The sequence below is a fragment of the Perissodus microlepis genome, chromosome 23 (genome assembly GCF_051167445.1).
Source record: "Perissodus microlepis isolate ML-2025 ecotype Zambia chromosome 23, ASM5116744v1, whole genome shotgun sequence".
In the NCBI taxonomy this organism is placed as follows: Eukaryota; Metazoa; Chordata; class Actinopteri; order Cichliformes; family Cichlidae; genus Perissodus; species Perissodus microlepis.
This window is the reverse complement of record NC_140482.1, coordinates 30,049,733-30,077,719: the sequence shown is the minus strand read 5'-3', so window position 1 is coordinate 30,077,719 and position 27,987 is coordinate 30,049,733. Positions and strand designations below refer to the sequence as shown.

Genomic DNA, 27,987 nt, shown 5'->3' with positions numbered 1-27,987 from the left:
ACTTTGCTTCCAAGAAAATCTTTAATGTTTTTACATCAGGTAAATTAATGTCTAATAATTGTCTGGAATTCAACTTTTTTTTAATCTACAAAATTGAGTACACGTGCAAAACGATGCGTCCTGTGCACATAAATGACATCTGTGACATTTTGGTGAGCAGAAACAGGTCAAATATTTTGAGCTAAAAAAAAAAAAAAAAAATCCACAAATGTAATGAAACTGACATTTACACGAAGTTCAAGAACAAATCTTATTAGACCTAGGTCTTTAACTTTGACTCAGACTCATTCAAATTGGATTTATTTATTCATAATAACACGCTAGAATTATTTAACTTGAGACAGTTTTGGTTTTGTGTCCATCATTAAAAACACCAAAGAGACCAATAACTTCTGATTTTGTTACTCATACACAGACCAGAGCATACATGACTTTAAATAAAAACTGAGAAATCTGCAACTACTTCGTTTCATGTAATAATTCAATGTTTTTTTTAAGGAAAGCACAAAAAAGTTGATTGCTAATCCAAAAACAGAGAACTAGTGTGAGTACAAGTTTCAGTCTGCAGCTACAGACACACAGCATGCTTTCAGCGAGCTGTCATGCCACAGAGTTTAGATGTCAAAGCGGCGGTTCCTGGTTTGCACAGTCTTCCTGTCACTGAGGTACATGTTGACGTAGGAGCTTATAAGATCATCCATCTTGTAGCCCTTTTAACAGAAGAGAGTGATGTAAAGAAAATCAAATGTAGACGAAATATAAAACAAATCTTACAGAGTGTCTCACGTCTTACCAGTGACGTTTCACACAGGAACTTGCTGCCGTTGACTAAATTACCAATAGTCATGTGAAAGTAGGTGCTTCCACTGGACCAGTTAGCAATGCGGTTGAATGGGTGAGTTGCCAGAGTTTCCTTCAAAGAAAAAAAAACATGAATAAAAACATGAATAAAATATTGATATGAGAGAAGGGCACTGAAATTTCTATTGCTCCATAGAGTTTTAGACTTTCTTTAACCTTGGTTTTTGGATGAATGATTGTGAGTCCTTGCTTGCTGATGGCAATTCGCACAATATCTGGAAATTTTTGCTCTGATGTTTGCTGAAAAGAAAGAAAGATAAGCAAATGAGGAAACTGTCAAGCTAGAGTCATGTTGCACTATTTGCGGAAAGAGTGCTAAAGACCAGAGGCTGAACAAATAGTGACAGATATCAATAGCGATCACATAAACACGCTGCCCACGCAGCCAATCTGATAGCTGATACCAAGATAACCATCGTGTGAGCTGCACTCGCTGGAGGCCTCACCTTCACATCAAAGAAAGCACAGCCAAACGTCGGCCAACGGTGAACCGCCTTCAGGAACGCCACCTTAGCTTCATCAGCTGTCATTCCAGTTTGTTTGTTAAATGAGGCGGTAATGTTCTGAAAATGAAAGTACAGATGTATCACAGAGTGAAACAACACCTTCAAGTGACCACTGCCTCTAATGAGGTTAATGATTTTCTAGCATTAACACTGATGATTAAGAGGGGAAAAATCCAAACCTACATGACCCTGTTTGTAAAAGCGAACCCTAAACCTAATAAGTGGTCGAGCCACCCTTAGCAGCAACAACTGCAACGAAGAGTTTGCGATAACTGGCAGTGAGTCTTTTGGTTCACTCATCTTTGCAGAATTGTTGTAATTCAGCCACATTGGAGGGTTTGCAAGCATGAACCACCTTTGTTTTTTCTTAAGACACTCAGAGTGGACTTGCTGGTGTGTTTTGGATCATTGTCCTGCTGCAGAACACAAGTGTGCTTCAGTTTGAGTCACGAACAGATGGCCGGACATTCTTCTTCAGGATTTTTCGGTAGACGGCAGAATTCATGGATCTGTTTATCACGGCAAGTCTTCCAGGTCCCAGCCCCAGACCGTCACACTACCACGCTACACCACAGAGTATTTTCCCAAAACTCTCAGGGATCATCAAGATGTTTTCTGGCAAAACTCAGACGAGCCTTTGTGTTCCTTTTGCTCAGCAGTGGTTTTGGTCTTGGAACTCAGTCTCTTTCATATGGTGTAGTCATGAACTCTGACGTTAACCGAGGCAAATGAGGCCTGCAGTTCTTTGGATGTTGCTCTGGGGTCTTTTGTGGCCTGTTGAATGAGTTGTCAATGCACTCTTGGAGTACTTTTGGTAGACTGGTCATTCCTGTTTCAGGTTTTCTCCATGTGCGGATAACGGCTGTCATCGTGTTTCACTGGAGCCCCAAAGCCTCAGCTTTGTAACCCTTTCCAGACTGATAGATGTCAGCGACTTTGTTTCTCAGCTGTTTCGTTGGATTGTGACAGAATTTATGGATCCACGTTGTGCTGCTTTTTGAGATCTTATGTCTTATGTTTGAGATGTTATGTTGCTTTTTTTCCCCCTGTGTGTCTTGCTTCCAAATTTTATTGTGCAAGCAACTGTACATTGACAATAAAAGTTGTAAGTTCTAAGATCTTTTAGCCTGCTTCAGTTTGTTGCACAGGATCTATTTAAGTGACTAGTTGATTCAGCAGGTATGGCATAAATAAGACCTGGGTGTGTTCAGTTTCACTGAACACAGCTTTGTAAAAAAAAAATGGTTTGGACATATGCAAAAAAGGAATAGTGGATATACTGGACAAAGATAACATGTCTTTTGTCCTGTTTTCCTTCTCTCACCGCAACCAGCCATGGCAGATGGCCCCGCCCCTCCCTGAGCCTGGTTCTGCTGGAGGTTTCTTCCAGTTAAAAGGGAGTTTTTCCTTCCCACTGTCACCAGAGTACTTGCTCACAGGGGGTCATATGATTGTTGGGTTTTTCTCTGTATGTATTATTGTGGCCTACCTTACAATATAAAGCGCCTTGAGGCTACTTTTGTTGCGATTTGGCGCTGTAAAAATAAAATTTCATTGAACTGAAGAGAACGTTTAAGATGACGCTGGCTGGCAGGAGTTAAAAAGGAAGACAACAGAGATTTATTGTGGATGTAGTAAAAGAGGAAATGCAGAGGGTTAGTAAGACAGAGAAGGATGCCCTGTGATAGGGTGAGATAGAAGCAAGCCGTCCTACCTTCTTCCACTCATTTTCAGACATGGCCTTCAGCTGGTCAGTGGGCACCAGCTCCTTCAGCAACTTGGGAATCATGACTAACTGGTTCTTATCATTGTTGACCTTTATGCAGAAGAGCAGAGCCGCAATTTTGAGCATTTCCTCTTTGGTGCACACATGATAGCCTCTTAGGTATTTGGGTAACTCCTGGAAATTAGAAAGACATTTCGTTAACTTATTTTTTAACAGGTCTTGGCCAAAGTTTCACTTTTTAACCGAGTATTCAAAACGTTTTTCAGTTGCAGGCAACTGTTACTAGATTTTAATCGCCAACTCCATCTTTGTGTGAGGAGGAATTGTGTTAATGGAAACATCTCGCTTCATATCAGCTGGAAAATTGGAAAATGAGACATCATTCAAATGTACCTGAGGGAAATGGAAGATAAGATCTGCTTTTGTGTCTCTGCCAGGGATCACGTTGAACCACAACTTCCTCATGAAGAACACAGTATAGTTGACCAGCCCACCTGCGGAACACACATGAGCACAGGGGTTTGTACAGGTATACAGCAGACCATTTAAAGTCCCGCCGTCATTCTAATCAGAAGATGATTTATTACCATCAATCCTTTTCACACTCTTTGACCAGTCAGTGATTTGCCTCAGACTGTCAAAGAAGTAGTCCGTCTCATTCAAACTGAGAAACTGAAACAGAATTAAAAAAACACAACAACAGGCTGGTTTTAGTTCATCAAAGATGCCAGACCGTCTATTGTATAAATGTATAAAAATACTGAATGAACCTTGTCATTTGTTTTGACAAAAATGCTGAAGCCATCTGCTGAAGACAGTTCGAGCTTCCTGGAAATATTCAGAATGAGATCCTTGATCCTGGTGTTGGTGGCCACTTCAAATATCTGGAGAAGGATGAGATTAATCTCAGATAACAGCAAAATGCAATCTCCACCCAGAAATGGCCTTTTCTGGTTTCATTAAAAGAGTTGGTGTTTTTACCTCATCTGTGTCATTAGGGAAGTGGATTTTGTGGCGGATCTGGGTGCTGTTTTGTTGGATGGCATCTAACTCCACATGGTGAGGTGGGAGCTTCCTGGGCTCCATCCTAGAGCAGAACAACAATTATTAGGTACCTGCCTTTTTGTTCTTTTTCCTAACAGATAAGTCCAAAGGTTCAGTGTTTCTAAAGCCGCTGACTTTTCTTCTTAGTACCACCTCAATTTAGGTTAAATGCTAAATATACCACCTGCCTAATAGTCTGTTGGTCCCCATTTTGCTGCCAAAACAGCCCTGATGCATTGAGGCATGGACTCCACTAAACCCCTGAAGGCCTGCTGTGGTATCTGCACCAAGACGTTAGCAATAGATCCTTCAAGTCCTGTGAGCTCTGAGGTGTGGTCTCTATTGCCCATTGCTCTGTGGTTAAGTTCAGATGCTCATGTGCCCATTTTTGTTGCTTTCGGCGGTGGAGAGGAGTCACCATGGCTACCCTGACTGGTCTGTGGCGGCCCCATATGCAACAAACTGTGATGTACTGTGTATTCTTACGTTTTTCTATCAGAACCAAATTGCCAACTTTTTTTGGCAATTTGAGCTACAGTGGCTACAAGCTGGGATAGGCCAAGTGGAAGAGGCTGGAAGGATGGATGGATGAGCCAGCCTTCAGTCTCATGCATCAGTGAGCCTCGGCCAGCCATGACCTTGTCGCTGGTTCACCACTGCTCCTTCCTTGGACTTGGACACTTTTACAGATACTGACCACTGCAGACTGGGAACACCCCCAAAATGTTCTGATCCTCATGCCTGCCCATTTTTCCTGCTTCTACATCTACTTTGAGGACAAAATGTTTACTTCCTCCGTGATATATCCCACACAGTAACAGGTGCCACGATGAGGAGATAATCTGTGGTATTCGTTTATGCCTGATTGGTGTATATAATTAATGAGCCAAAAATGTAATGCATGAGTTACTCCAGTACCAAAAACCATGTGGTCTTGGACTTCTTGGAATATGAGTGTGAGTATATGAGAATATGAGTAATTTAGAGATATGAACATATATTTTAAGGAGGCCACAGACTCAAGTGTACCCCATAATTCCAGTCAGTTGATCTCTTTACCACCTCACATTAGCTGTTCAGCTAATGCATTCAGGACATGCTATTTAAACTCCTTTAGCCTGTCTACAGTTACTTCTCCTTTTGCAATCCTTTTTGTAACCCACCTCCAGAGCAGCTCCTCCTTTTAATGCTTTTTCTGACCTAACCATTTATACATATAGACGTTCACTTAGACCACACCTAACCTAATAAAGTTTGACACATGCTTGTTGGGAAGGTCACAGAACAAGGAGACAAACACTTCATCGAGCTTGTTGATATTCATCAGCATTGCCTCGAAGTCACATTGACCACACTTAACAGACCTACGTCTAACATTCAAATGATGTAAACAAAGTACTGGCTGCAACACTTTGCATTTCTCCACATTTCTGATCTAGTATCTCTGCTTTGTTGGAATAGGTGACTAAAGGGAGCCCAGTATGGGCATGATTATTCAAATTCACAACTCCATATTTTCATTTTTGGATTCTACTAGAGTAGCTTTACATGACTTTTATTTCCTTTACGCCACAGTTCTTCCGATTCACTGTGTGGGCAGGTTTTCCAAATGCCTGAGATTTCAGTAACATCGTAGAAAAAAACTATGTGAAACTGAGCATTTAGCAGTCCCCTTGCTTCCTTGTACATACCACATTATGTGAAAAAGTTTAACATGAATGTCCACCACAGCAAAATGAGACATAAGACAGGAAATCATGTAAACCATCATGGTTGTCTTTTAACTTCACTTTTTTCTTTTGTCCTAAGAAAAAGTGGAATTATTCCCCCCTTTGTTGTGACCAGTATGCTTGTGTTTGAATGATAAATGTTTTCTTTCTGTATTTTCTGATTACTAATAAAAGCTTTAATAACAAATGAGTCTCTGCAAGCCTGTTAGCATTATGGAGGAAAGCCTGGATGCAAATCAGATATATTTATAACTGAGGTCATGCAAATTCTGAATGTGGTCCTTTCACTGCGAAAATGATGCAACACATTTGTACAAAAAGGACTGTGTTCATCACCGCAAGCAGGTTCTGCACAACTTGATCTCAGTGAATCTATAAAAAGAAGTTAAATTATTTGACATTTCCTTTTCACACCTGAGGGAGGGTGATGCAACTTTCAGTCCTTTTTTACTCTTTAAACCAACTTTAAACGAGAAGCAGACTCTATCGACGCATTCTTCCTGTTGCACACTCAAAAGTGTCTCTATGTTTATGTGTGATACATAATACAGGCCAGCGTGCGGTACAAACCTCAGAGAGCTCTGCATGCGCTGCAAACAGTCAGAGGCAAGTGGCTCTCTGCGTCGCGACTCCAGAAATCGCTGAGCATGTTTCAGAAGAGGCTGACTGGGAGGAAACAGGCCGCAGCAGAGCCACATCAGCTGCCAGCCATGCTCCATGCTGAACCTGGGTGAAGAATAGAAAAAAATAATAAAGAAAATAGAATCAATTTGTATCCTGGTCACTCCTGCACTGAAACAAAGAAGGGCTACCTTCAAAACCTCCAATATTTTACCCTTTAAGTGTCTGAGAAGGCACATGTATATTACATTTATTTATACAGGGAGTGCAGAATTATTAGGCAAATGAGTATTTTGTCCACATCATCCTCTTCATGCATGTTGTCTTACTCCAAGCTGTATAGGCTCGAAAGCCTACTACCAATTAAGCATATTAGGTGATGTGCATCTCTGTAATGAGAAGGGGTGTGGTCTAATGACATCAACACCCTATATCAGGTGTGCATAATTATTAGGCAACTTCCTTTCCTTTGGCAAAATGGGTCAAAAGAAGGACTTGACAGGCTCAGAAAAGTCAAAAATAGTGAGATATCTTGCAGAGGGATGCAGCAGTCTCAAAATTGCAAAGCTTCTGAAGCGTGATCATCGAACAATCAAGCGTTTCATTCAAAATAGTCAACAGGGTCGCAAGAAGCGTGTGGAAAAACCAAGGTGCAAAATAACTGCCCATGAACTGAGAAAAGTCAAGCGTGCAGCTGCCAAGATGCCACTTGCCACCAGTTTGGCCATATTTCAGAGCTGCAACATCACTGGAGTGCCCAAAAGCACAAGGTGTGCAATACTCAGAGACATGGCCAAGGTAAGACAGGCTGAAAGACGACCACCACTGAACAAGACACACAAGCTGAAACGTCAAGACTGGGCCAAGAAATATCTCAAGACTGATTTTTCTAAGGTTTTATGGACTGATGAAATGAGAGTGAGTCTTGATGGGCCAGATGGATGGGCCCGTGGCTGGATTGGTAAAGGGCAGAGAGCTCCAGTCCGACTCAGACGGCAGCAAGGTGGAGGTGGAGTACTGGTTTGGGCTGGTATCATCAAAGATGAGCTTGTGGGGCCTTTTGGGGTTGAGGATGGAGTCAAGCTCAACTCCCAGTCCTACTGCCAGTTTCTGGAAGACACCTTCTTCAAGCAGTGGTACAGGAAGAAGTCTGCATCCTTCAAGAAAAACATGATTTTCATGCAGGACAATGCTCCATCACACGCGTCCAAGTACTCCACAGCGTGGCTGGCAAGAAAGGGTATAAAAGAAGAAAAACTAATGACATGGCCACCTTGTTCACCTGATCTGAACCCCATTGAGAACCTGTGGTCCATCATCAAATGTGAGATTTACAAGGAGGGAAAACAGTACACCTCTCTGAACAGTGTCTGGGAGGCTGTGGTTGCTGCTGCACGCAATGTTGATGGTGAACAGATCAAAACACTGACAGAATCCATGGATGGCAGGCTTTTGAGTGTCCTTGCAAAGAAAGGTGGCTATATTGGTCGCTGATTTGTTTTTGTTTTGTTTTTGAATGTCAGAAATGTATATTTGTGAATGTGGAGATGTTATATTGGTTTCACTGGTAAAAATAAATAATTGAAATGGGTATATATTTGTTTTTTGTTAAGTTGCCTAATAATTATGCACAGTAATAGTCACCTGCACACACAGATATCCCCCTAAAATAGCTAAAACTAAAAACAAACTACAAACTACTTCCAAAAACATTCAGCTTTGATATTAATGAGTTTTTTGGGTTCATTGAGAACATGGTTGTTGTTCAATAATAAAATTATTCCTAAAAAACACAACTTGCCTAATAATTCTGCACTCCCTGTATGTGCTCTTGTGATATTTTGAACAGTTTGTCCTGCCATGAGCATCTTATGCAACATCATGGAAAGTTGTGTGGAAATGTGTACATGTACTTTTTAACATTATAGGCTTATATACTGTTTAAATTTTCCACTTCTCACTGTTTTGCAATGATCCATGACTAACAGACCAAGAAGACTGAGAGAGAACTTAATAACCGGAGCGTGCAGAGCAGACAGGCAGGCTGTGGACAGAAACTACTCTCAGTTTATTCTTGCAACTGTGACTGTGTGATTATATGTCAGGTGAGTTTCTGCATGCATTGCGTCTTACAAATTTTTGGATGCATGTACACAGGAAATAACACGTTTACCCGTTGTTATTGTTGGTCATCTGCTTCATGATCTGGCAGTAAATCTCATCCCTCAGAGCATCGTGTTTAGTGGCGGGGCCGAAGATTTGGTCAGTGAGTTCGAGGGGATTCTGCTGCTGCTTGGTGGGGTAATCACCCATGTACTTCAGGATTGGTACACAGCAGTCAAGGATGGCTAACAATGGTGGATTTTGAACAGCTGAGGTTACAGAAATACCTATCTGTAACATCCCATTAGTCAGTATCTGTTTTCCCCCCTCTTATATTTCAAGACCTTGCAGCTGTCTCGTGGTTTCAGTTCTTCTTCTGTGTACTACTTATTACTACTCTGGTTTCCAACTTTCCTTGCTTACTAGGTTCTGGGCTTAAAATAAACAAAAAGAGTTAGAAGAAATATGAATATGTCCAGAGAAAGAAGCAGGTAAATTTTATGACTTCATTTTGTTTCATGTTGAGGTGTTTAGCTAATATCTGTCCACTAAGGTTCACTGCAGGCTTTATGTGACTGAATGCAGGGCCAGATGCCACTGTGAAAATAGCAGCTGAACAGCAGAAGATGATTGCAATTGGTCTATTAGGTTAGCACCACCTTGTGTGTCTGCCTTTTAGTAGCATCGTCGTCATCAAGCGGCAACCTGTGAAACGGAAAAATGAAGCCAAAGAGGAAGTGCCAAAAAAACTGCCGTTTCGTGAGGCTGGCGAGTCGCAGTCCCCACAGACCGCTGTGTTAAAATGTCCACTTTACAGCAGAAATGAACATGTTACAGCCTGCTGCTGTTTCAGACTCTATGGATAGTTTCACCCTTCATAACAAAACTTTATAACTCCACCTGGACACTAGAGTTAGGGGTGTGCCCACTTTGATTGACTGGTGTGTTGATGCTGATCGCTGTGTGCTAGGCCTCGCCTGTGACTGAGAAACCTTATGCTGTTAATGACTTGACATGCCCTAAAACACAACACACTTTAAACTAATTTAAATTAGAATCATGTTCTATAAAATAAGACTTAAATCTACTGATAGAGACCATAAACTCATAAGGAAAGTGTTTGCTGGGGTCATAAGTCACGTATAAAGTAAGGTCATGTGCTCATAGAGCTCTGCACAATTAGACTTGTTGCCCCCTGCTGGATTGCAAAGAATGCAGCCACTTTTTAGACCCAGAGGCTTTGCCCAGCTTCTTTGTTAATGGTTTACCATGTAAAAAAAAATTGGTGAAAAAAATTTGTATTATTTCATCTTCTAGTATCCAAAGGATATCAGTAAAAGCTAGACAGGCTTTGTGGGTGAACTCTGGGTGGCCTCCAAGCTTCTTGAGTAGTGGCTGTCTTATTGGCTCTCTGGAGTGGACCCACAACCTTTCGGGTGCAGCATTCCTAGAGATTACCTGACGGTTCACATCCTTAATGGGCTGCCTGGAAAGAGGACAAGGAGTGGTGCTGTCAGTACTGTTTCACTGATCTGCTGGTGAAAAAAACCAGCAGAAGAATGGACGAAATTTACAGATACCTGAAATACTCGACAGAGAAATCTTTCAGTGAGTAAGGAGCAATTCTCCCCACTGTGCCTGTTTCTTTCATGGTGGCCTGTATGATGTCCTTCCTCTGGTTTGGTGAGAGGTTGATGAGGTTCTGAAAAAAAAGGAAACACCCACTGCATTTAGCCTTCAAGCTAGCGAAAAGGTCTATAACTGAAAAAAATGGAGGCAGGTGCTGAACTGACAGCAAGACAGTAATGAAAGTGAAAAAAATGAAAAGTTATATATATATATATATAGATAGATATGTCTTCATGTGTGTTGTGATATCATAAAAATGTTTCATATTACTAATTTCTCAGGCTTTTTTTTCTTTTCCAAAATTTGGTCAATTGTACGTTGATTCACGTTTATTCTGATTTGATTGGCTGCTCCGTACCATGACCTCGTTGGTGGGTTTGCTGAGCGTTGGCAGGATTGTGATGGCATCGATGGGGACGGCCCCGGTTTGTTTCGTGCGATCGTTTTGGCCCTTAACCCAGCCGTGGTCCTGAGAGAAATCATTGTCTTTAATGAGCATGATGAGCTCTCCTTTCTTGAAGCTGAGGAACGTGGCGTCTTCTGGAGAGGATTGAAAAACAACTGAGAAGTCAGTCAGTTAATAATCAGGAGAAATGACTTCAAAGGAAGAGGAAGTGGGGCACTGACCTTGCTTCTCGACTTCTTTCAGGGCCACGGCGTACTGCGAACGCTCCGTCAGCCCACTGACAAACATGGTAATCAGCTCGGCCATGTCCGCTGCTGAGGAGCCGCTCAGGGTGAAGTCTCCTTTCAGCGTCATCAGAGACACGGTCTGGCCAGATTTTTTAACATTCCTGAGAACCACCACCGAGCCAAAAACACGATTAAAGCATTCCTCTTTTAGCAAATTCAACAAGTTATTAAAAAAAACAAATAGTTTATGGAACAATTTTCTGAAAATATCCAATATTTCCTTCACGATTACAGTTGCAAAAAGACAAAATTTTCTTGCCTTATAATAAATATTCAAGACTGTGATTTAAAGCTAAAAAGACTTTAAAATAGGTCAAATGTTTTTATTAAAGATTTGTCCTTTAAGGAGGACAGAAGAACAAAAACAAGTCTTGTTTATCTTTTATCTTGTTCATAGTTTTTGGGAGCCAGAATTTCACAGATAGCACATCCGTGTTAACAAGAGTATACCTTCAGGTAATCTTGTTTCCCTCTTGGATTCTCCTGAACAAAGCCTAAACAGGTTTACCTCACGGCGTTGACAGCCATTACTTCTGGGAAGGAGAGTTCTGCCAGCCTCTTCTCTCGCTCATCCAGGAATGTGATTCCAGTCCAGTTTATGGCCACGATAAACTTGCTCTTTGGCAGTGGAGGGCCTGGGAACATCATGGAGAAACTGATCATTTCCTGTTCCTGAGAGTTTAATCTAAGCTGTTTAAGATATTAAAATAATGCAGAAAGTATGAAATATATCAGTGAAAAGCAGCAGTAGTGGCCAAGTTTAATGACAATAAGAGAACTGCAACAATGAGTCAGTTTGGTGCCATTTTAAAGCAGAAAAGCTGATTGTTGCTCGCTCACAAATTTGACAATTTGCTGCTGACAATCTGAACACTTGTGAGGGTTGAGCCTCAAACAGAGCATAAAAAAACTACCCCCCCAGCCTCAAGCAACAGTTCTTTTTTACGGTTTGATTTTAACTTAAAGGTTTACACTTTTATGTACAAGGAACAAAGACGCCTACCTGAAAGTTTGGCAACCTCAAAGAACCTGGAGAAGAAGATGGGCCACTTCTGTCGAGCGTAATCGACTATCTCCGCCTTCAGCGAATCCGTCTTTTGTTTGGAACTCACATACGAGCCCTGTGACCGGATTACAAAGACAAAAAGAAATGATTCTACCCACAACATTTTTTTAACCCTCTATATGTTACAGCATGTGATCCAGGACGTGACTGACCTGAGCATGGGCAGTGCTGACCATCTGCACCCAGTTACTCTCTGTCTTGGTCTCCAGCAGAGAGTTACTGATGCAGTCCTGCACAACATCCTTCACGTTTTCTGGGCGGCTGTCTGATCCGTGTTGGATGTACAAATGTTTTGCAGCGAGGTCAACATAGTCGTCCTCCTGGGGAAGGGAAATGTGGGAAAAACTCATGTTAGAGGTGTACGGCAGGAATGCTTAGTTGAATCCTTGGTTACAATACAAGCAATAGGAGCGCACCTTTTGACACGGGTACTCTCCAGACTTCAAGCCATGGATGATCTGCTTGTAGATGAGGTCTGTGCTGAGCTTGTCGTCACTGCAGTTATGCCAGGGGGTGAAGATCTCTTTACGGAAGATGAGACGCCAGGGGGCGTGCTGCTCCTGGCCTCCCCTCCTCTTTGTGTCCTGCTCACACCGGGAGATGGCGTCCATCACGTGCTCCCGGCCGCTGCCCAGAGCCCACACCTTCAACACAGCTTACGTGATTAATATCTATCCATTTATTGACATACTTGTATTCATATTCAACTCGTACAATTATCAGGGAGGCATGTAACCAGTATGACCATCGCTTGAAAATAACTACACTGCAAGCATCCCATCATGATTTTTTGTTTTTACTGTGTATTCTGGGTCACCTCTGTGCTTCTTTCCCTTAGAGCCTCTTTTTTTTTGCACGTGCTTGTATTTTTGTGACTTCCTGCTCGCATTAGTGTTTGCACAATACGGAAATAATCAGAGCTTGGTTGAATTCTCCAAATCTAAAGAAAGATGCTTCTTTTATTACCTCCTTTACCAGAGCATGCTCTGGAGCATTGTTTATGAAAGGAAGGTAGATAAGACTGTTCCCCAATTCAGAGTATTTACAAACAGGAATAATATAAATCAATAAAAAGCTGTTTAAGTCACACCGTAACTCAAGTTTGACTGAGTGGAAAACGAGGAAGGTTTCAGATATTCCTTTCGTGTAAAAAAAACCAAAACAACAAATTTTAACTGGCTTTATTTACATTTTTCTGCTTTTCTTTTGCTTCTTCTCGTTCCTTTCTGCCACGGAAATCAAAGGCTTAGGTCTGAGCGTTCGGCTCTGTCAACAAGTTATTTCTGGTAATGAGCGTTTTTGCACTGCAAAGTGAAAAAAATCCTCACTCACTAACACTTTTGGGCCCTGCATCTTCACAGCTCATAGGGTGTATATTTATGAGCTGTTTATAACAAATTGAGATGAGCGGCTGATAGATGTCTATTCTGGACGCTCTGATTGCCACAGGATGCTTTCCGCATATCAGCTTCCCATTTCAGATGAAAGAATTTGGATCCGTCTGTAAACACGTACCTTTGCATACAAGGCGACGTAGATGGAAAAGCCGAAGCTGTCTTTGAGGTTGATTTTGTTGGAGATAAGCTGGCAGATCTCTTTAGACGTAGATGCTGAGTCGACGGGGAGGTTAATGGAGCGGTTGTCCATAAGCATCACAGTCACAACTATGGGCTTTTTTGTCTTGGTGGCCTGTCACGGTGCAGGAAATAAACATGTTAGTTAAGTGGAAATCACAGTTTGTGCATATTTTCTGCACTTTAAGGTAGTAGCTTACTCAACTTACACAAAAACATTTTTTCAACTCTAAAGGAATATATCTAGAAACATGTGCGGTTTAATTTTTCAATGAGATTTCAGATGCCGCATAATTCCAACTGAGACCAAACCAACACTTTGTAAATGTGGACTGTGACGTCTCCTGGCAGCATTTTTTGAAATTCTTTTAAAAAGATGTGAGCATGTTACAGGATGTTTGTATAGCTAGTGTCAGCTGCTAATGTAGCATTTCACCATCTCATCAAATTTCAGCACAGAATTTCTTTTCTTTTATAATGATAATGACAGAGTTTTCAGTTTTAAAGTTTTCACAGAAGTCTGCAGTCATATGCAGTTCTCTGAAAAAGTGCAGCCCTCTAACATGATGTTTTCTGTGTGTCTTCCACGTGGTTGTGGAGTAATTTTAGCCCGTTAGCTGTTAGACAGATGGCCTCACATTTGACTTTAGAGTACTTTGGCCTAAAGAGGAGTTCACAATCAACTGAGTGACTGCAAAATGAGCCCAAACCATCAGCCATCCTCCACCGTGCTGGCAGCTAGTGTGACGTGGTGGTGCTGATGTGTTGTGATTGGTTTTCTCCAGACATGGTGCTGTGCATTTTGATGCATTCTCAATCATCCAGGTAAGTAAATCTCCAAAAGTTAACTCTGTTCATCTGGACGTAGCGTTTTGTGGGAGAAACGTTTCATCACTCATCCGAGTGACTTCTTCAGTCTCAGCTGCCTGCAGGTTTCCACAATCTTATAAACAGTACATTTGCATAATGAATGAAACCAGCCCACTGAAGGAACAATGGGCTGTCAGGTCAGTTCCTTAATCTTAATTATGCAAATTCTCATAACCATTGATCAACAACCACTGACCAAAACCCACTGATCAAAGACCACTGATCAATGGCCATGAGTACCATTCACAGAGAGTTGGGGAATGGCTGCAATCACAGCATTGTAAGATGGTGAAAGATGTACCCTTAGGCCCCCTCCTCGATTCAGAGATGGTCTTTCCCTTTTCATGTAAATGGCCTCCTTGACTCCGCGCTCAAACCAGCGTTCCTCCCTGTCCAGGATGTGCACATCCTCATCATTGAAAGAGTGTCCACTGGCCTGTAGGTGTAAATAGACTGCAGAGTCCTGGCCTGACGAGGTGGCTCTTCTGTGTTGCGCCATCCGCTTCGCCAGAGGTTGTTTGGTTTCCCCGATGTATAAATCCTGGCAATCCTCCTGGCACTTAACAGCGTACACTATGTTACTCTGTTTGTGTCGGGGGACCCGATCCTTGGGGTGGACCATCTCTGAATCAAGGAGGGGCCCTAAGGGTACATCTGTCACCATCTTACAATGCTGTGATTGCAGCCATTCCCCAACTCTCTGTGAATGGTACTCATGGCCATTGATCAGTGGGTTTTGGTCAGTGGTTGTTGATCAATGGTCATGAGAATTTGCATAATTAAGATTAAGGAACTGACCTGACAGCCCATTGTTCCTTCAGTGGGCTGGTTTCAGTCATTATGCAAATGTGCTGTTTATAAGATTGGGGAAACCTGCAGTCAGCTGAGACTGAAGAAGTCACTTGGATGAGTGACGAAACGTTTCTCCCACAAAACGCTACGTCCAGATGAACAGAATCAACCTTTGGAGAGGTGCTGTGCATTATTTTTCTGGGAAGGCACCCATCAGGCTAAGGCGTAGATTTATTTATTTAGAGTTACTGAGCATAGATTGAAGGAATTTTGAAAATGTTGCATTTTTCATATGAAGCTGTATAAATCTCAGCACCTGCAGCTCCAGATAGGAGGGAGGCTCCTCTCGTGTGCCGTTCATCACGGTGCGCCGCAGCCTGTCAGCACAGTAGGACGAGTAGCCGCTCGGAGCCAAGCGGATGAAACTTTGGAGGTACTGCGAAGACAAGAGTAAAAGGTAAAACATCACAGCATTGAAATGCGCACAGCTGTTACGGCTGCTGTACTCACCTTTATAAATCGCTCACTGGGAGGAAAAACGCCCAAACAAAGCGACAGCAGGATCCAGCCACGGAAGAAGCCCGTACGATTGTTGTTGTCATGAAGCTGTTTGCAGATCTGACAGTAAATCTCATCTCTGTGGCAGAAAACTGTGTATTAGCAGAAGCTCAGAAAGAGATATCAACAGCGGAGCTATGCGATTTCAAACTTCTGTAACCTGAGGTCAGGCCTGACGATGGCGTATCCAACGATGTAGTGGAGCTTTTCCAGAGAAGTCAGGGGTCTGTCCAGTGTGTCCGACTCTCCAGTCAAGACTTCGGGATCCTCCTGCACAGTCTGCAGAGTGGCAGGCTTGGAAACTTCCGTCTGATCATCTGACTGTTGGAGAAAAATGTAAAATGTCCATTAGCTTGGTTAAAAAGTGAACGGCAACAAAATATTCTGGCTTCTGCCTCACCTCCTCCATGATGATTGAGGTTTTTCTGAAGTTTAAACCAGATTTAGGGATTCCATTTTCTTGAACATTTGATACTTTTCTGTTTTTGGACAGTAGGTCAGTGAATGTGGAGCCCTTTCGTCCTCGAGTGCTTGCATCCGGTACAGTGTACACCTTCTGGTTTTGAGGTGTCTGGTTGGGCACAGCAGAAGCTTTCCTGGTTCTTGTCAGGATGTCTATAAAGATGGAGCCCCTTTTGTTTTGTCCTGGTGGCTCAGGGACCGTAGAAGCTTGTGTTTCTTTTCTATTCCTCAGCACCCTCTAAAAAAATGAAAAAGTAAATGGTCAAACATCTCTGGAAACTGGCCCATGATTATCAAAATGAACACTGATTAAATTTGTCAAGTCTCTCCTGCAAGATCATCCTCTAGTGCCATTTTGGACTGCGTCTTGTGCAACAGTTTCTTAGTCCAGTTGGTTTGATGGTCTTACCTTGCAGTGATCAGAGAGGCCGGCTGCAGTTATAAGGTATCAGTAGCAGTTTTTATGTGAAAGTTTATGTAAAGAGAAAGTTACAAGAATTGAGATGGGAGAAAAGTGCTGTCTAGTCATTCTGTACTATTATGTGTCAACGAAGGTTTTACTTTTTTGTTTTTTTAATAAAAGAGAAAAGACTGAATGAGCTTTTAGATGTAAGACTCTGAATTCAGTTCTCAGTCAAAATAACAGCAAGACTCTTAGCAGATAATTTGATGTTGCTGGGAATGACTGACCGCAGACTGAAAACGAGAACCTCCGTTTTGCCAGGATTAAGATGGAGAAAACTTAAAGACATTCAGTTTTTTAAGGTTTTGATTCCTACCTGATCCAGGCCCACCATGTTGCTGAGACGTCTGTCCTTTCTGGACATCAGCTCCTGTGGCATAAAGCGATCCTGTGAGGAGGGTACCCTAACCTGGGCCCGTTTCTTTGGCTCAGGGAGGTCTCCCATAAACCTCAGGATGATCCACCACACTGTGAGCGAAGCCTGGTGAAAGCACAAAAGAGACATGATTAAACTTTATTAAAAACAGACAGAAACATGTGGAATTATGATGTGTGGTGAACTGAGAGAAGCACCAGAACATCATCTTCATCCTCATGGTAGAGCAGGGGCTGATGAAGCCTCTGTCGGATATGGGTGTGGGTGGCTGCACCCTGGAAGTACATGGAGGCAAACTTGGCGAAGGAGTACTCATCCAGGTCATCATAGTCTTCGTTGGGAAGATCCTCCTCCATCTGGATTTCGTCAATGTCTATCTCTTCAATTATCCGTTTCCCACCAAAATTCTGCAAACACATACAAGCACGTGTGACTCATCGGCTTATATCTAAAAATCATTCAACACCTGCCAAAACATCTGGTTCCAAACCTCATATCCCATGGGTGCCTGCCCCTCCTGCCCTCCTACAGTGTTGGGCATTAAAGTAAGGAAGTCAAACATGTCATCCACCATCTCCTGGTCGGACTGCCGCTTGGCCTCCATCTCTCTCTTCTGTCTCAACACCTCCTCCAAGCGCCTCTGTTTCTCCAGAATGAGCCGCTGTTCCTCTTCTTTCTCTTTAGCAGAGAGGTACATCTGAAAGAGCAAAAGCAGTGCTCTAAGCAGGGGGCAACTAACCTTGTTGCAAAAATAAGTCAGACTACATAGAAGCCTATCAGGAAATGAATCAACTGCTCATCCGTAAACACTGAGGTCACAGATCAACTCAAATTTTGGTCTCAGTCATCAGTTTAAATTGTTCTCTACTACAGCTTGATGTGCATTGTGTAAATTCCACCCTCACATTGAGTAAACAGATGATAAAGCAGGGTATGTGGCCACTCCTCGCTGGTGACAACAACAGACAAATTACCAAACTTCACAAAGCCATAAAGATAAATGCTCTTATGGATGGAGTAAACTAAAGCAAGGAATAAATACTTGAAATGATGCTCTAACATTATAAAATAAATGTGAAATAAAACTAAAATAACTGACAGATAGCAGTACAGTGGAAATAAGATGAAACTGGTGGATTAGGATCAAACATCGGTGGTGGTACTTACGTCTCTCTTCATCTTTTCGAGAGCTTTTCTCGCCAGTATGCCCCTGGTGTGTGCCTGCAGCAGGATTACAGCCTTCCTCTTGCGCTTCCATTCCTTCCTGGCCAGGTGTCCTCGAACATGGGTCTGTAGCACGAGGGTCGCCTGCCTTCTCTTTTTATATTGGAAGTGGAGCTGGCGAGAGCGAACCTGTGCCTGCAGCCTTGCAAAGCCCAGCTGCACCTGGAATCGGAAAATGAGTGAAGGTTTAAAGCAAGCGACGCCTCCATTTTCACTCTAGTCAATGCTGAGTTTTGAAAAAGCGACTTACCACTTTGTACAGCTTCCTGCCTTTGTGTCCTCGCCAGTATTTCTGAATCACGATCGCGGCTGACCTTTTCCTCAGGAATTCTTTCCTTTAGATGGAAAGAATTCCAAATTTGAAGCAGTAATTCACATGTAAGAATACTAAATAAATAAATAAATAAAGCGTAATGCAGATCTAATCCTCCTACCTGTATTTGTAGCCTCTCAGGACTTTCTGGATCAAAAGGGCTTTCACATTTAGTTGTTTTATTCGCTCTACTTCAAGCATTGTGTCATGATGGTCCTGAAAGAAAACAGCAGAAATTACCATTTTATTTCCTTTCCTTTTCATTTCTTTTGCTGGTTCTTGACTGCTGACGTTCAGACAGTAGTGAGATTATTTTATGTACTTATGTATTTCTATGTTGGCAATTGCTTCTGCGGATTTCCAGCCTTTGATTGCTCCCCTTCCTAACCAACCTAACTAACTGCAAAGCAGAGTGCTCCAGTAGATTCTGGTTCTCCTCATCTGTACTGAATTTCTGCGGCACAGTTGATAAGAACAGGCCCTTCTCTGTAAAGGCCGCTTCCTATCAGCAGTGCATGTTTTCAGATTGCCGTATGTTTAAGAAAAATGTGTAGGCAACTGTGTATGTAGGGATAAATACAGACCAACAGGAGTGACGCAGAGGTGCACTATGAGATGACCTTGAAGGGCATGTTAGGTTTTTGGAAGTCTATGACTGCTTAGTGCACACATATTTCAGTATTTCAAACCATATACATTCAGCTAAGATTGTTCTTATAAGCTTCCAAACCTTTAGGAATATCTTTGTCTTTCCAGTCTTCCAGTCACCTTCTCCGGTAAGCACGTTTTCACAAATACTTTCACAGCATTTCTCTTCGCTTTCCTGTTAAACCAGCAGTTTTTGTTTTTTTTTAAAAAAAAAGACAACAACGTTAATAACATTATATGGAAGACTTTCATTTGGATTTATGCTTACATATGAGTTGGTCATAGAAAGAATTTTGCTGATCAAAACACAGATTTTGTCAAAAACAACTCACGGTTTTTGGATCACAGATGGAAGTCCTCAGGAGGACACGATATCGAGTTAGAAACTCATCAAATGTGTAGCGTACAGGATACCCAGCTTTCCGGATCCTGATGGTCTCCATCATACCGGAGTAACGGAGCTGCCGCATGCACAGCTCTCTGTCAAACAGCTGAGACAAAGAGGTACTAAATGAGATTTATTTGAAGCAATTTCTTCTTCTTTTTTTCAGTTTTCAAGCATGTTTTATTCTGTTTGAGAGGACCAAGACTGTCTCCTCACCATGGGCTTCTTGAAGTCATTGGGTTTGATGCAGCGGATGAAATATGGCTGGCATGCAGTCAACGTTTTCATCAGGGAATCCAGGGACTGGCGGAACTGACCGCACAGTGTTGGCACACGCTTCTTGCCATCTGGTACTTGTTGCTAATACAAATAAAGTGCAAATATGTGTAAATAATTCTATACAGTGATGGTGATGTGAATGGTCAAATGATAAAAGGCTGCACTAACCCTGGTGTTTCCCTTGGCTGATGTTATGGTCATTTTGGCGTTGGCAATCTTGATGCTACCGGAGGTGGATTTGAGGTCATTACGAAACACCTGTTTCAGGAGTTTGTTGGTGGACTTTTCCAACATCTTAATGAGGTCTGAGCTCAGAGTGTCACGGTTTTTTTCAAGAAAACCTTAAACAAAAACAAAACATTGAGAACATCAGAGGAAAATTACCAAAAGACCAACAGGTTGGCTTTAAATGACTTAAGTGTACCTTGTGAGTCATAGAAGACCTTTCCAGCAAAATGCTCGATTCCAAACTGTGTTTCATAGTTGTTCTTTGGGGGAAGATAGATGCCACCTTTCTCGTGATACTGGTTCATCTTTTGGAGCAGGGTGGCATCTGTGGCCTGAAAATTAAATTACACTTTTAAAACCCTTCCTTGCTTTGGTCCGTTAGAGAATTTAAAGTACGACGAGGACAAAGACCTTGGGGAAATTGCTCTCCTCGTCAATAAGCGACAGCAAGTTCATGGATTTGCTGGCCAGTACGTCCAGGGTTCGCTGGTTATCTTGATAGTCAATGTGCTTCCAAACAATGTTTTCACGGGCGTACTCTTCCTGCTCAAGCTTGAAGACGTGCTTGACGAAGAACTGCTGCAGCTGCTCATTGGCGAAGTTGATGCACAGCTGCTCAAAGCTGCAGAAAAAGAAGAAACAAAGACAGAGGCTTAGTAAGAGCTTAGTAAGCGTACCCACACAGGCCTGGCCTGAGAACGGAGGACACCAACCTGTTTTTACTAAAGTTCTCAAAACCAAAGATGTCCAGAAGGCCGATGGATTGTTTGGCCTCGTTCTCCTCATCAGGCGGCTTGTAAATGGCACTGTTGATTTTCTCCACAATCCAAATGAAAAGTCTTCCGTATATACCCTGGAGCAAATACACAGACACCAGCAATAAAGCTTTTTTTAACGTGGAAACTGATCTGTGACCAGTTGCTACTGATGATGACTAAATTAACCTATCAGTATGCTGATGGCTAATCTGTAATAAGTGTACCTGTCTGAATTTACTCTTCTTTTAACTGACAAATTCTCCATTTTGTAGCTTAAAATAGTTGTGGTTTGCATTAAAATTACACTTTAGAGAAACTCCCAAATCTAATTGAGGTGGAGGGGTTTGTGTGTCCCAGGGATCCCAATGGCAAATTTATCCTTTGTGAGGGACCAGACAAAGAGTGGTTCAAAAGATCCCTGTCAGTGAAAAATCTAGAGACCAGTTCAACCTCCCCAGCATAGGGTTACTGAGTCTCCGCCCAGGAGCCAGGCCTGGGGAGGGTGCCGCAGGGTCAGCGCCTGGTGGACAGGCCTTCGCCCATGGTGCCTAGCCAAGCACAGCCCAGAAAAGGGACATGGCCTCACCCTCCTGTAGGCCCACCACCCGCAGGTGGCACCATAGGGGTTGGTGCAATGTGTGCTGGGCGGTGGCCAAGGGCAGAGACCCTGGCCGATCAATCTTGGCTACAGAGATTAGTGACTGGGACATGGAACATCACCTCTCTGGCGGGAAAGGAGCCTGAGCTAGTGCGTGAAGTTGAGAGGCACCAACTAGATATGGTCAGTCTCCTGGACAGGGGCTGGACTCTGTCTCAGAATGGAATTTCTGTGGTGAGAGGTGTCGGGCTGGGGTGGGTATTTTAGTATCCCCTCAGCTTGCTGCCTGTACTTTAGAGTTTTCCTGGTGGACAAGATGGTTTATTCCCTGCACCTTTAGCTCATCGTCTGGGCTTATTCGCCAAATGACAGTTCAGAGTCCCTGGCCTTCTTGGAGTTGCTGGGTGGTGTGCTTGAGAGTGCTCTACCTGGGGACTCTGTGGACTTACTAGGAAACTTCAGTGCTTATGTGGGCAATGGTGGTGAGACCTGGATGAGTGTAACTGGGAGGAACGGCCTGCCAGATCTGAATGAAAGCAGTGTTATTTTACTGGATTTCTTATGTATAACAACACAATGTTCAAACATAAGGGCGTCCATAAGTGCATGTGGCACCAGGACACCTTAGGCCACAGGTCGATGATCGATTTTGTAATTGTATCATCAGCTCTGCGACCATATTTTCTGAACAGTTGGGTGAAGAGAGGGGCTGAGCTGTCAACTGATCACTACCTGGTGGTGAGTTGGGTCAGGTGGTGGGGGATAATGCTGGACAGACCTGGCTCACCTAAATGTATAGTGAGGGTGTGCTTGGAATGCCTGGCAGAGGTCCTGGTCTGCAAAATCTTCAACTCCCTCCTCTGGCAGAGCTTCAACAGCATTTCAAGGGAAACTGGGGACAGAATAGAGTATATTCAGCACCTTCATTGCTGAAGCTGCTGGCACTGAGCTCTGGCCACAAGGTGGTTGGAGCTTGTGGTGGTGGTAACCCCCGAACCAGATTTTGGACACTGGAGGTGAAGGGAACCATCAGGCTGAAGAAGAAGGAGTTCCATCAGGCTTTGTTAGCCTGTGGGACTTTGGAGGCAGCGATACGTACTGACAGGCCAAGCGGAAAGCTGACGCTTCAGCAGTATGGGGTGCCTGGCCAGTTGCAACAAGCTATTCTATCCTTATACAACCATTACAAGAGCTTGGTCCACATCATCGGCAATAAGTCGGACTCAGTCCCGGTGGGTGCCCTTTGTCACTGATTCTGTTGGCTTTTCAGGTGGTGGCCTCCAGCTCATGCTGGAGCAGTTCACAGCCGAGTGTGAAGCAGAGGGAATGAGAATCTCTGAGTCTGAGGCCATGGTCCTCACCTTGGAAAAGGGTAGAGTACCAACTCTGGGTCAGGGACGAGTTACTGTCCCAATTGGAGGAGTTTAAGTATCTTAAGCTCTTGTTCACGAGTGATGGGAAAGAGGAGTGGGAAATCGCTGGACTGATTGGTGCTGCAGCTGCAGTGATGCTGCCACTGTACTGGTCTGTCTTGGTGAAGAAAGAGCTGAGTGTAAAAGTGAAGCTCTCGATTTACCGGTCGATCTACGTCCCTACCCTCACCTATGGTCACAAGCTTTGGTTAGTGACTGAAAGAATGAGATCACAGATTAAAAAGTGGTTGCTCCTTCACATCAAAATGAGCCAATTGAGGTGGTTCAGGCATCTCACAAGGATGCCTCGTAGGCACCTCCTAGGTGAGGTGTTTCAGGCATGTCCCATCGGGAGGAGGCCCCAGGTCAGATCCCGGACATGCTGGAGAGATTATATCTCTCAGTGGATAGGGAGAGCGAGGTCTGGGATTCTCAGCTTAAGGTGCCCCCGCGACCTGGCCCAGATAAGCAGAAGAAAATGGACTGGTGGATGGATAAAATTACAATCTACACAGGAAAGTAGTATCTGATTAACTACTTTAAACCATCTAGGCCTATCTTCCTGACTGCTAAAATGAGCTGCAGTGTCACACATTCATTTTACTTTGACAAATGCGTCCCTGCCGTCCATGGCTTGAGCAGAGGTCAGAGATTTGGTCACGTGTTCTCTGGCAGTCTGGAAGGAGCGCTGAGTCAGACCTTTCCCCAGTGCTTTGGGATCCACCTGAGGCAACAAGGTAGCACAATCAGACAAGATGATCTCTTAACTCTAGCTGTATCTTCAGACAAAACTGCACATGCCTCCAAGAGCTCGCTCGCCATTTTGAAATTGGTCGACGTGTGGACGTTGCAGGCTTCCAGATTATCTACGATGGTGGCTGGAATTCCACAGGAAATGAATGTCAGTTACTTGAATGATTGCACCTGTTTCAAAATAATCTTCATTTTTAATCGCTGCTTTACCCTCAAAGTCCACATTGCCCAGGTGAAGAATGGCTGCGAGCAGTTTGGAAATTTCCCACAAGTCATTTTCTGTGAATGTGAGAATCTTCAGAGCTGACTGGAAGTGAGCGTACTCCTTCACGTCGTCACGGCCCTCACAGCTGGTGCAGTTACCCTGGTGTGGTCACATGAGTTAAAACTGAATAAGCAGTGAGTTATCAGATCAAACATCCAGGGCACCAGTAATTGTTTCTGTTCAGTTTTGCTATTGAAACTATGACAAATCCCATGAAACTGATATACTGATATTATGGTTACAGAAACCATGACTATAAAGATTTTTAATTTGGTAAAATTCTAAATTAATTTGGTTGATTTTTCCCACCTGCTCCATATATTTTCAGAAAACATAAATAAATCCAATCTTTAATCTAAACATCACAGTACCATGGTCAGATACTTGTACTCAGCGGCGTTTCCAAGGGAAAGAATCTTCTTCTTTTCTGCCGACATGCCCATCAGCATGTAGTAAAAGATGTGGTAGTTTCTTTCGTCTGGTGCCTGCACATTGATGCATGTGTTCTTTACTACAGGAAAGTTTGGCTTTAACACAATGCTGTTTCCGAAAAGTTCAGCAGACTGATATTCCCACCTGACGACACACCCTGGACTTCTCCAGCAGGTACTGCTCAATGCGGGCACCTTCAATAGCCCCACCCTTGGTGAAGTTGATGTCGATGTACTTCCCAAATCGACTGGAGTTGTCATTTCGAATGGTTTTGGCGTTACCGAAGGCTGAGAGGATAAGCTACAGTTAATAAAAGGCAAGTCAAATGACAAAAAGGTGCTGGATAAGACAGTGTACCCTCTAAGATGGGATTTGCTTCTAGGACCTGCTGCTCAATCCAGGAGCGCTGACCGCTCACTGCAGCCAGAAACTGCAGCATCAGCTTGGTGCTCTCGGTTTTCCCAGCTCCCGACTCTCCGCTGATAAAAGACACGAGGGGGGTGTAGATGTGATGGATTTCCTGAATATTTTCATAAAAATCTCAAAAGGATTTGGCTCAAAATTAAACTTCAATACATTGATAAAGCAGTTCTGCTTGGATCAGTTCAGATCTTCTCTATTACCCAAGCAGCAAACTCAGGAATAAAATAACAAGGCATTCTAATAAGGAAGCGCATTTCATCTCCAGAAAGACCAGGACACTTAATGAGTCCTGGTCTTTCCTGTTAGAGCGTACTTAAAGGATCTTTTTCATTTAGTCACCCAGACTGAATAACAAAGATTTCTGAACTGAAACTTTAGAGAAACTCCAAAACCGAATGCTGGTTTTGGTTATTTCCATTATAATAATAGAAACTGGGCCCTTTTTTGCTGTTTTAGTCTTATGTATATGATGTATTAACGCACCAGTGTCTTTTTTCTTTACATATAGTGCTTCATTTTTTTGAATTCCTAAAGCTTCCAACATCAGGAAATATTTTCTTGTTAGATGAATTAGACAAGGATCATGAACAGTCGGCTGAGTATAAAGGTAACAAAAGGCACCCAGTATGTTCACTAATTAATATTCAATTAGGTGACAAATGTAAAGTCTGGAGAGACTGAGGACAAATTTTTAACTGTTTCTGCATTGTAGTTTCTATTAACTGTAACAAGGTAACTGCCTGAAAGAACGCAAATTATAGGTTATGTCCAAATATTAGTGAATATTTTTACCTTACCTTTAACCTTAGTGGTGATAATGGTGTTACCTTGTTAATACTTCACATTTATTACTTATTGGGCACTTAGGCGCTCCTGTAAAGATAGCTCTCTCTTTTTCCCATAAACAAAAGCTCCAATTAATCATTTTACGCAGTCCAGCAATCATTTGTTATCTTTTAAAACAGACTTGACAGTAAAAAAAAAAAGAAAAAAGAATGATGTGCAATAAGATGTAATAAATGTATATAATATTTGGAGTACTTAAAATTTCAGCACTAACATGATTTTTAAAGGATTTTATACCATCTCAAACAGATTCTCACTAAAGAAATTGTCAGAATTTAGCCCAGCTAGCTCATGGATGCACCACCTCCATAAAGATTGCAGTCTTAAATAATCTGAATATGTGACACAAACCTTTTCACCTTTAGCGCCTTTATCAAATACTTAGAGGTATTAATGTCAACAACACACAGATAAACACAGAAATATGTGCTGGGGCAACATTTCATAACTCCAATAAATGGGCGGAATTTAAATGCTGAGATGTTTCAATGATCAAAGGAGAAAATGTGGTGGACCTACTGGTGACCACATCCATATATTTGGTCATCTTCTGAAATTAGAGGAATTTGGGGGGGAAGGGTTTAAGGTACTTAAACAGGTATTCTACCAAACTTTCATAGAAGAATATCAGAGGGCATTGATGGAAAAACTAAAGAACTAAATTTAAACCATTCTCCTGACATATAAACACCCCATCATATCTTATAGACCCCAGAGTACCATCACCCCAACAGAGAACGGTGCTCTCAGACTGCAGGCTTACTGAGACATTTAAAAGTGTAGTCTCTGTTTTTTCCCTGTTTCCCTATAATTTTATATTCCTTGTTCCTATTAAGAAATTTCTACAGTGTATTTGGGATGATTTCACTTAAGCCAAATAGTCTTAAATAACATACATCAAAACGTAATATAATTTAAATCTAGATGTACACATAGTATAAACCAGTTTTATATGTTTAAACAATCTTTTTATGTGAAGTGTATGTATCTATGTATGATCACAATCTAATAATAAAATTCCAATCAAATGCTTTGATAAAGAATAAACATATTAAAGTTCTCATGCTTTTTTCCTTTGCTGCTGCTGTATCATTTTTTCCTAGTCTCTACATTTATTCATTATAATTCATATAGATGCAGCTTAAAATTGAAAAACCAAGAGTCTGAACTGCATCTGTGACTGTATGAGTGGTAAAACTGACATAAAAACCCAACCTGATGACACAGCACTGGTTCTTTCGGTTGCGGCGCATGTTGAAAAAGCAGCTGTCTGCGATGGAGAAGACATGAGGCGGCAGTTCACCCAGCCGCCGGTCTGTGTACATGCGCACATGCTCAATAGTGTAGATGGGCAGCAGCTGGTAAGGGTTCACTGCGACCAGAATGGAGCCCGTGTATGTCTTTAAAACAGAGAGCAGCGAGTAAACACGTCGTTATCATGGTGGAAACTCAGCATGTGATACATAACTCTCACAGATTAGTCACAGTAAAACAAAAGCAGAGATAAATGCTGAATGATTGCTCGATAAAATAACTGAGAAGTATAAGATAGAGGATATTACACTCAGTATAATTTGCCCCCAGCCTTTCACAGCAGTGTTTTTACACCACAAAAAAGGTCCAATTCATAATTAAACACACGCTCCGTTGAGTTTTGGTGTTGTGACTCATAAACACTGGGTTACTCTCTTTAAACAGAGGCTCATTGGTCTCTATGGAGACAAACAACACAGTGATAAACTACAGGGCAAAGTCTGAGCCTGAAAGCTGTTCGCATCGAGTAAGCATTTCCATGGATGGTTATGGATGTCATAAAACTAGGCGGCTTTGCAGTGAATCCAGGGAACATAAACTTACATAGATGATTCCTTCCTTGTGTCGTACCAGGAGGTTCCTGAGCAGTCCGGCCTCGTTCAGGTCACCCAGCCTGATCATATCGTCTACGCCCTTCACAGAGGTCGGATGCATGGGCCGGATGCTTTTCTCATTTAACTTCTTGAGCTTGTGTTCCTGTGCGTTTGTTATTAAAGATCTCAAATTATACAGAAGGCAAATACAGCTCTTTTAAAGGCAGATTTCACATTAATGTAAAGAATCTGGCAGGAGCGCAGAGTATCGGTCGGGTTTTTGTACCTTTCCTTCGTCATCGAGCAGCTGAATCTGCCCGGTGTCTGTGACATTAACCTCCGCCCCAATCGGCACCCCGGTGCCCGTGTCCACCCATACAAAATCTCCCTGTTTGGGTGAATTAAGAGTTATAATGAATAAAAAGGCCTTGTAATGATTTAGGATCATGAATCTTAATTATAGAAACAGAGAACTCATTCCTACCTTGCTCAGGTGCAGCAT

The 27,987-nt window shown here is 42.5% G+C and overlaps 1 protein-coding gene across 1 annotated transcript; it reads right to left on the bottom strand.

Annotated features, from left to right (window-relative positions):
* Nucleotides 1-8: 8 nt before the first annotated feature.
* myo7ba (myosin VIIBa) lies at nt 9-27,987 on the bottom strand. Its single transcript, XM_084922371.1, has 47 exons — nt 27,970-27,987; nt 27,772-27,873; nt 27,496-27,648; nt 26,854-27,038; nt 24,727-24,848; nt 24,514-24,656; nt 24,309-24,422; nt 23,883-24,036; nt 23,721-23,797; nt 23,524-23,643; nt 20,865-21,004; nt 20,563-20,773; nt 20,348-20,483; nt 20,092-20,264; nt 19,861-20,004; nt 19,592-19,750; nt 19,342-19,434; nt 18,733-18,827; nt 18,549-18,633; nt 18,242-18,460; nt 17,565-17,771; nt 17,272-17,481; nt 17,015-17,179; nt 16,174-16,473; nt 15,934-16,094; nt 15,726-15,852; nt 15,532-15,651; nt 13,495-13,668; nt 12,396-12,623; nt 12,132-12,299; nt 11,917-12,034; nt 11,422-11,548; nt 10,848-11,014; nt 10,579-10,760; nt 10,172-10,293; nt 9,923-10,077; nt 8,662-8,815; nt 6,438-6,593; nt 4,075-4,180; nt 3,864-3,977; nt 3,681-3,765; nt 3,487-3,587; nt 3,082-3,267; nt 1,308-1,424; nt 1,018-1,101; nt 794-913; nt 9-710 (listed from the first exon to the last, which is right to left on the bottom strand). Exons 1-47 carry the CDS (start codon nt 27,985-27,987, stop codon nt 615-617), a joined length of 6,693 nt encoding a protein of 2,230 aa, XP_084778497.1. The 3' UTR covers nt 9-614.

Bases quoted from the DNA above. Each gene is read 5' to 3' on its own strand.
- myo7ba (XM_084922371.1), bottom strand. The intron at 12,624-13,494 runs GTACGTGTTTAC...GCTGTGTTGAAG, and splicing joins ACGTCGCCTTGTATGCAAAG to GTGTGGGCTCTGGGCAGCGG. The intron at 10,294-10,578 runs GTACGGAGCAGC...CTTTTTTTTCAG, and splicing joins AACCCACCAACGAGGTCATG to AACCTCATCAACCTCTCACC.